The 9,677-nt window shown below is 37.6% G+C and overlaps 1 protein-coding gene across 3 annotated transcripts in view; it reads left to right on the forward strand.

Annotated features, from left to right (window-relative positions):
- The first annotated feature begins 8,619 nt into the window (after positions 1–8,619).
- Positions 8,620–9,677, forward strand: part of LOC111468535 — a 2,142-nt gene continuing 1,084 nt past the window's right edge. The window contains exon 1 of one of the 3 annotated variants that reach the window (XM_023113781.1): positions 8,620–9,624. In XM_023113781.1, the coding sequence (XP_022969549.1) occupies positions 8,676–9,624 (949 nt within the window). In that variant the 5' untranslated portion in view covers positions 8,620–8,675. Of the gene's footprint in view, positions 9,667–9,677 lie in introns of all 3 variants that reach the window. The other 2 variants (XM_023113783.1, XM_023113782.1) reach the window with 2 other exon arrangements.

The following is a 9,677-nucleotide window of genomic DNA, read 5'->3' on the forward strand; positions in this document are numbered from 1 at the left end:
TGGAGAGGGGAATCAAACACTCTTTATAAGGGTGTGGAAACCTCTCCCTAGTAGACGCGGGATCCGAAGGGGGTAGATTGTGGAAACCTCTCCCTAGCAAACGCGGGATCAGAAGGGGGTAGATTGACACTCTTTATAAGAGTGTGGAAACCTCTCCCTAGCAGACGCGTTTTAAAAACATTGAGGGGAAGTTCAAAAGGGAAAGCCCCAAAAAAGACAATATTTGTTAGCAGTGGGATTGAGCTATTATAACAATCCTAAATTTCTACATACTCGGAGTCGCTACAAATGTCTCATGCTCACTTCTTATGTGGAAATATAACTCTTAAAAGAAAACATCATCTATAGTATAAATGTCGAAAACATTTATAACCTCTTTCTTTGAAAAATACAGTCATGGTCTTACTTGTTTAAATATGAAATACTGAAATTTAGAAAATAAAAACAAATACAAAATAACTTAAAACGATGAACTACAAAACAACCTATTATAACCTAAGACTATGCTCATTTATTATGCCACAGTCTCTACTTGCGATGTTGTCATCCTCCGTACAGGTGCGTCTTATCTTCATCTGAAAAATGATGTGGCACACGGCCTGGGTATTTCGAAGAATACTCAGTAAGTGTCCCTACTACAAGGGGTCATGCAGATGCAAACACATACAATCATGCTCTTGGGACCTATCTCTATCTCATTTAGGGGTGACCTCCAGTCTCGGACTAATATGGTTGTGTAGTACTTCCCTACACACGACCCACACGTGTGAGTGTGCATCCCTAGAGGGCTCGTACGCCCCCTGGACCCTTTCTGGTTAAGCTACTCTGTAGAAACTTCTAGAGATCAGCGGAACCCCTGATGTCATGCTCCTCATGATCACTCTGCTCATCATCATACTGTGCGCGTAGGGGAAGTATCCCTATGCTTATGAACATACAACATGCATGAGTTCCCTCTAATTTCCATCTTATCATCTATTATGACACAACGCTCTCGTCTCATCTCTTTGTTACATTAAGTAACACATGATTGTTGGATATTTATATTAATATCATTTTCATGCTCTTAGGGTTATATCCTATGTTAGTCTATCGACCTGATGCAATATGACACTCATCATCATATAGCATGCTTAATACATAAAACATCAACATATGAAGACAAACGTCATGCAATCATCATACTCATCATATCGCTATAAGTGCAGCAAGCATATCAAGTACGTCATACATCGAAATATATATATTACGCACATCATCATGCATCATAACTTATACATCATCATACGATACAACTCATACATCATCATAGCTCATTAGCCTATCCTACAGTAAGACCACTTACTTGGTTGACCTTAACCAAGTAATCCCTAATTTAATAAATGTAAGCTCCTGTTCCTCGGGAGCTGCTCCAAAGGTTTTCAGGGTTCACTTCGTATGCACTATTTGTCACTTTTCATTAGTACTTCACATTTGAATTAATAATCTAAGTAATAATGTTAAATAGGACTCTAAAACGGTCTCAATTACCTTAATCAGGACCAAAAACAGGTTGGGGAGGGTTGAAATGTTGAAAATCGGGTAAAAAATTAAAAATCGAGTCGTATACGTCGAGGAAGCCGCTCAAAACCGAAGGGCTACTTGCGTAGCAGCTTGACACGTGGCAGCACCTAAGCGGGTTGAGTCGGGTCGAGGCGCTATTGTTTGGGCTACGGTTTTGGGCTTACTGGGCTGAGGTAAGTGGGCCTCAGCTCTCGGGTTTGTAGGTGGGTTGCATGCGATCCAGGGCGTGGGTCGCGGGTATTGCAAACACGCGTCGTGGGATAAGGCTATGTAGGGCCGCTACGGTTTGGGTTGCAAGTGTGGGCCTAGGGGTCGCTATGGAATTGGGCTGAGCCGACACGGTTTGAGTCGCGGGTATTTGATTCGGGTCTGACCCAGATCCGTCGGATCTCTTCTTCCTTACCTGATTCGTGTGCAATTTTCTGGCCAACTTTCTATCTCCTTCCTACGTTTTACTTATTTAGGGGTCGCTACGGTTCGTAGGAAGTGGCATAGATTTAGTTGGCCACTCTTCTGCCATTTTTAGGATAAGTTAGATATTTAAATAGGTAAATCTCTCCAGAAGAGATAGACACCTCATTTTAATCAAAAGTCTTCCGCAATTCTCTCTCGGTTATTATTTTTCGCATCTTTATTTTCTTCGAACAACTTCCTGTCAAACGATTTCCTCTCACCGAAAAGAATTTCAGTTGCGATTATCTTATCAATTGTCTAAAAACAACACCTACAACATTTTTTACACCTTTTCTCTCATTTTTGTCCCTCTATCTCTATTAAGAGGATATTTTGAAGATATATTAGTTAAAATATATCTGACATATTTAGGGAGTTGTTAGTATAAATTTGATTAATGGTGTATTTTATTTATTTACAAGATTTAGTTAGTTATATATATTTTTTTTCTATTTTTAGGTATTAGTTAATAGTTTGTATCTATTCAAACGTGATAAACCTGAATGAAGATCATACAGTTTTCCAATTCTATTTTCTATTTCTATTTCTTAACATGGTATCAGAGCATCGATCGTGGTGTTCTTAAATATCAAAATTTCCTTTATGGCGGAATCAACCAAATCCAGCTTTAAAATTTTGGAGGTTGATTTAACACATCCTTACTATATGCATCACTCTGATCAGCCAGGATATTCACTTGTTCCAATCAAATTAAATGGAGCAAATTACGAATCCTTGAGTAAATCAGTTATGCATGCTCTTATTGCCAAGAAGAAAATTGGCTTCATTGATGACACAATTGAGAAACCGCCCCAAGATGCAAATTCAACCGAATTCGAACTCTGGAATCAGTGCAACAGTATGATAATATCTTGGTTAACTCATTCTGTTGAAGCAGATATCACTAAAAGCATTATTCACGCCAAGACAGCTCATCAAGTGTGGGTTGATCTTCGCGATCAATTCTCACAAAAGAATGCTCCAACAATTTTTCAAATACAAAACTCGATAGCAACGATGTCACAAGGAACCATGGCACTGTCAACATATTTCACCAAGCTCAAAGCACTCTCGGATGAACTGGAAGCGTACCGCACACCATTTACGTGTAATCAATGTCAAATACATATTGATCAACGCGAAGAAGACAAGTTGATGCAATTGCTCATGGGGCTTAATGAGTCTTATAAAACGGTGAGATCTAACATATTGATGATGTCTCCATTACCTAATGTGAGGCAAGCTTATTCATTACTTGTACAAGAAGAGATGCAGCGACAGGTAACTTCTGAACCTACTGAGAATTTCTCGATTGCATCAGCAGTGTAGAAGAAAACAACATATTCAAAATTCGCCAAGGACAAATCGTGTGAACACTGCAATAAAAGTGGTCATACAATCAATGAGTGTCGAATTCTTAAGTTTCATTGTAAGTTTTGTGATAGAAGAGGACATACAGAAGATCGGTGTCGACAGAAAAATAATTCTACAAGGACAAGACAAGTCAATCAACACAATCATCGTGGATACCGATCATCTGCCAATATGGCCGATGTTTCACAGTTGAATACAGAAGAACAGTCACCTAATTCCATTCCAAATTTTTCTTCTGAGCAATTACAACAGATAGCACAAGCCTTATCTGCAATCAATCAAAACCCTTCTAGTAATTCTGACAATCACATCAATGTTGCAGGTTTGTTTCCCATATCTACATTATCTGTTAACTCTGCGAGTTCTAATTCATGGATTCTCGATAGTGGAGCTACGAATCATATAGTATCAAAATCTTCTGTTATGACTGATCCAAAGGTTGCCATCATGTCTACAATAAATTTGCCTAATGGAGAGACAGCACGTGTGTCACATACTGGCAATATTTTCCTTAGCCCTAACCTTAAGTTAAACAACGTTTTATGTGTGTCTTCATTCAATTTAAACCTAATGTCGATCAGCAAACTTACCAATAACTTGAAATGTTATGTCACCTTCTATCCTGATTCTTGTGTTATGCAGGACTTGGCTACGGGGAAGATGATTGGCTCGGGTAAACAATTTGGAGGTCTCTATCATATTTCTTCATGTCCAATCAAATCTTTAGCTCATCAAGTATCTCAGTCATCTGATTTGTGGCATTTACGTCTAGGTCATCCTTCTTTTTCTCGTTTTAAATTTCTAGCTGATCAATTGCATCTTAATAATGCGAGTTATTCTCATAATTGTAGTATCTGCCCGTTAGCAAAACAAACTAGGTTGTCTTTCCCAAGAAGTTCAATAACAACTCATTCTGCCTTTGATCTGATACATTGTGACCACATAAAATTCCTACCCATTTTGGTTTGCATTTTTTTCTCACTATTGTTGATGATTTTACTCGATATACTTGGGTTTTTCTAATGTAACATAAGTCAGAAGTACATCATTTGTTAATGAACTTTGTTAAATTTGTTCAAACTCAATTTCATACTACTATCAAGATAGTTCGATCAGACAATGGGACTGAGTTCCTATCTTTGCAACCATTCTTTACTTCTTGTGGTATTGAATTTCAGCGCACTTGTGTCTATACTCCACAACAAAATGGAGTCGTAGAACGTAAGCATCGCCATATTCTAAATGTAGCTAGGTCTCTTCTTTTTCAGTCACAGGTCCCACTTAATTTTTGGGGAGAGTGCATTTTAACGGCTGTTTATCTTGTAAATAGAACATCACCAGTGTTATCTAACAAGACACCCTTTGAAGCACTCTACAAACGATCACCTACATTTCATCATCTTAAAGTTTTTTGTTGTAAATGTTATGCAACTATAGTACACATCCTAAGCAAAAATTTGAACCTCGGGCAATTCCTTGTGTTTTCGTAAGATATCCTTGTGGTCATAAAGATTACAAATTGTATGACATGCAATCTCACAAATTCTTTGTCAGCCGTGATGTTAAATTTTGTGAAGATGATTTTCCTTTTTCATCAGCTTCACAAACTTTGACATTAGCTTCTTCGACTCCTGTTGTTCCACTTCATGATCCATCCTACTTAAGCATCCATCCTCCACCTTCCATTCCTCCTTCACCTCCTATCCCTTCACCTACTACTTCGTCGTCTCCTCCACCTTCTCCAGATTTGCCCACTGATTCCAATCCTATCCCGCCTGATACATCAGCTCCACTCCGACGTTCTACTCGCACTAAACAGCCTCCAGCTTGGCATAAGGATTATGAGATGTCTTCTGAAGCCAATCATTTAACCTCTAGCTCAAGTCCCGGCACTGGCACCAGGTATCCCCTTCATCATTACCTTTCATTCTCTCGTTTTTCTCCTACTCAACGTGCTTTTCTAGCTCTTATTACATCCCAGACAGAGCCTAAAACCTATGACGAGGCAGTTGGCGACCCTTTATGGCAGCAGACTATGAATGATGAAATTGCAGCTTTGGAACGTAATCATACATGGTCTCTCGTTCCTCTACCACCTGGTCATAAAGCTATTGGTTGTCGCTGGGTGTACAACATTAAATACAACTCTGATGGTTCTGTTGAACGTCATAAAGCTCGACTTGTAGCAAAGGGATACACTCAGGTTGAAGGTATTGATTACACAGAAACATTTTCCCCTACAGCGAAACTTACTACACTTCGTTGCTTACTCACTGTTGTTGCTGCTCGAAAATGGTTCACCCATCAGTTGGATGTTCAAAATGCCTTTCTCCATGGTAATCTAGACAAAGGAAGTTTATATGTCTTTACCACCAGGTCTTCGTCGACAGGGGGAGAATACAGTATGTCGGCTCCATAAATCTCTTTATGGATTAAAACAGGCTTCTCGCAATTGATTCTCCATATTTTCTAAAACTATACAAAATACAGGCTACACTCAGTCCAAAGCAGACTACTCTTTGTTTACCAAGAGTAAAGGTACTTCTTTCACTGCAGTTCTAATCTATGTTGATGATATTCTGTTGACAGGCACTGATCTCAAAGAAATGCAATATCTCAAGACTAGTTTACTCCAGAAATTTCTTATCAAAGATTTAAGAAATTTGAAATATTTTCTAGGCATTGAATTTTCTCGGTCTAGAAAAGGAATTTTTATGTCTCAAAGGAAGTATGCTCTAGACATCCTTCAAGACACAGGCCTTACACGAGCACGTCCAGACAAATTTCCTATGGAGCAAAATCTGAAACTTTCTTTAACTGAAGGAGAGAAATTGAACGATCCAAGTAAATACAGACGGTTGATTAGCAGATTAATATATTTGACTGTCACTAGGCCTGACATAGCTTATTCAGTTCGTATGCTTAGCCAATTTATGCATGAACCAAGAAAACCACATTGGGAGGCAGCTCTTCGAGTTCTGAGGTACATCAAAGGCACTCCTGGTCAAGAACTCCTACTGCCATCTGAAAACAATTTAAGATTACAAGCATATTGCGATTCTGACTAGGGTGGTTGTCGAACTTCCAGACGGTCTATTTCTGGGTTTTGCATTTTCCTTGGAAATTCAATTATTTCTTGGAAGTCTAAAAAGCAGACTAATGTGTCCAGATCATCAGCAGAAGCCGAGTATCGAGCTATGGCAAATACTTGTTTAGAGTTAACTTGGTTAAGATACATTCTTCAAGACTTGAATGTTCCACTGTCCGAACCAACATTATTATATTGTGATAATCAAGCAGCATTACATATAGCAACCAATCCAGTTTTTCACGAACGTACGAAACACATTGAAATAGATTGTCATATAGTTCAAGAAAAGTTACAAGGCTGGAATCATCAAACCGTGTTATATTTCGACCAAAATGCAATTGGCAGATGTTTTTACTAAAGCTCTGGGAAGACAGCAATTTGACCTCTTGAAGGACAAGTTGGGTGTGATCAACATACACTCTCCAACTTGAGAGAATATATCTGAGATATTTAGGGAGTTTTAGTATAAATTTGATTAATAGTGAATTTTATTTATTTACAAGATTTAGTTAGTTATATATTTTTTTTTTCTATTTTTAGGTATTAGTTAATAGTTTGTATCTCTTTAAATGTGGTAAACCTTAATGAAGATCATACACTTCTCCAATTCTATTTTCTATTTCTTAACAATCTCTCTGTCGACTTCTCCTCCTTTCTCCCATGAAGTTTCGTGGCAGTTGGATGTCTGTGGACTTCTGGGTTCCTTCTCCAATGGTTAGGCGACGACGACACATCGTGAGTTCGCTCTAGGCATATGTATTTAGGCCGGTGGTCACTTTTGTGGTGTGGTTTGCTCGGTATAGGGGTCAAGCTGACGGTTTGGAGGTCGCGAAATTTAAATCTTTCTTTTCTCTGTCTCAGCTTTCATTTCCTTGCTTTCTGTTTTTCTCTTTTCTTTTGCATGTGTCTTCAGTTGTGGGCAGATGCACAATATTTTAAACATAATTTTAGCCCTTATTAAGTAACTGAGTTTAGATTTTAAATTCTTACCAATTTATGAGTATGAAATTGTTTTTTTAGGTCCATACCATATTAGGGTAAAAAAAAAAAATTACTTTTACCTTATGATATATATATATATTACTTTATAATATTTAAATTTAAGTTTGGATATTAACAGAAAAAAGAAGAAGAAGAAAAAAAAAAGGTAAAAAAGGGACTTAACCAGTTACTCCACTTTTCACCGTTTTCTCCCTCTAATAATTCTAATTAGGACAAAAAGAAAATATATATATATAATTTTTGTGTAAAAATTATTATTAAACCCACAAAAATTATTTAAATAAATACTTTTAATATATATATACCTATGTCCTCCAAATGGTTAGCTGTTCCATTATAATTCAACTCAATAATTTATTATCTCAAGTGTTTATGGTTTAATTTTAAAGAAATTGGTGTATTAAACGTGCTTTACTTAGAGCAATTTTATGTCATTTGACCTCTTGAAAATTTTATTGGGATGCATGTGAGTGAAAACAAAATATCCTGAAATGATTTGGAGATGATCTTCGCTCTTAAGAATCGAGGAATAGACATTGTAACCATGTCGCACGGGATGCATATAATGGTCATTACCATTTAACCAAAAAAGAAAAAAGAAAAAGAAAATGGGTCTTAGCTTTTAGTCGTTCATGGTTGTTTGCTCGAGTTGCTAATCCTCACAACAACACTCTCCAATTTATCGGGTAGAGATTTTTTTTTATTAACTAAACGAGGTTAGAGATGAAAATTATACTCTCTCTCTCCATTTCCGTTCTATTAAAATAATAATAGAAATATATTATATTTGTATTTGTAAATGAGTTTATTAAAATGATATTATATGATTTTTCATAACACGTGGTGGTTTTTGATTGGCTCTCACTTATCCAAAGTCAAATCTCTCTAATTATGTTAATTACTGAAATTTAAGCCATTAATCTAACAATGATTGACCATTAAGAAACAGATGGCAGCTTTTCCTCTTCTAAATTAATCTTTTAAATATATATATATATATATATTTACATGCTTTTCTTTTATTATTATTATTATTATTATTATTTATTATTATTATTATTATAATGAATAATAATAATAATAATAATAATAATTTCTCCTTGAGGAATGGGAATTAAAAGCCACCATCATCATCTCATATACTCTCTCTCTCTCTCTTCCTTCTTCTTAGATCTCTCTTTCTCTCTCTAAAATGAGAGACTTTGTGTCCTGTTTCTCTGAAAACGCCGTTAACATCTCCAATCCCTCCTGCTCCACCAAATCCAATGCCGCTGCCGCCGTCACCGCCGCCGTCGTCGTCTCTCCGCCCTCCACCTCCCCCTCGGTGCTAACGGCTGTCACCAGCCTCTACGCCGCCCAGAATCAGCTGATGATTTCAGTGTCATGGACCAAACTCCACTCAACCCAGAGCCTTTCCATCAATTTCACCCAACCCCAACTACCCACCATAGCCTTCAAGCTCGACACCACCACCGCCCGTTTCTTCAAGAAGAACAAAGGCTCAAAATCCTACGACTTCCAATCCTCCAAAATAGAAATCCTTTATGATCTCTCCGCCGCCATTTACGACGGCGGTGGACCAGAACCCATTTCGGGATTCTACGTTGTAATCACTTTGGATTCAGAAATCGGTCTTGTTTTAGGCGAAATTCCCATTTCTTCCAGGCCTTTTAACCTCAAATCCGCCATGGCCGCCGACCCAGAAGCTCGAAAGTGGTCGTTGATCTCAAGAACAGAGCATTGCGCTGGAAATACTCTGTTTTTGACGAAGGCTAAGTTCAGTGAAAATGGTGTGGCGCATGAGATCTTGATTCGGTGCATTGGAGAAGAAGAAGGGGGAAAAAAACAGCATCCGGGATTGTGGGTTTGGATCGACAAGAAGGCGGCGATAAGAGTGAAGAGATTGCAGTGGAATTTCAGGGGAAATCAGAGCATTTTTGTTGATGGGTTGTTGGTGGATATGTTGTGGGATGTTCATGATTGGTTGTTTGGGTCCGCCATGAATGGATTGGGTGTGTTCATGTTTCGAACCAGGAGTGGTTTGGAAAGTAGTAGGCTGTGGTTGGAAGAGGAGAAGAAGATCATCAATTCTCATGATGAGATTCAAAAGAATTTGGATTTTTCATTATTCATCTATGCAAGTAAGACTTCATGACTATTCACTACAATTTTTTTTTTTTTTTTTTTTTTTTTT

Source organism: Cucurbita maxima, unplaced genomic scaffold, assembly GCF_002738345.1.
Source record: "Cucurbita maxima cultivar Rimu unplaced genomic scaffold, Cmax_1.0 Cma_Scf00037, whole genome shotgun sequence".
NCBI classification, from domain to species: domain Eukaryota; kingdom Viridiplantae; phylum Streptophyta; class Magnoliopsida; order Cucurbitales; family Cucurbitaceae; genus Cucurbita; species Cucurbita maxima.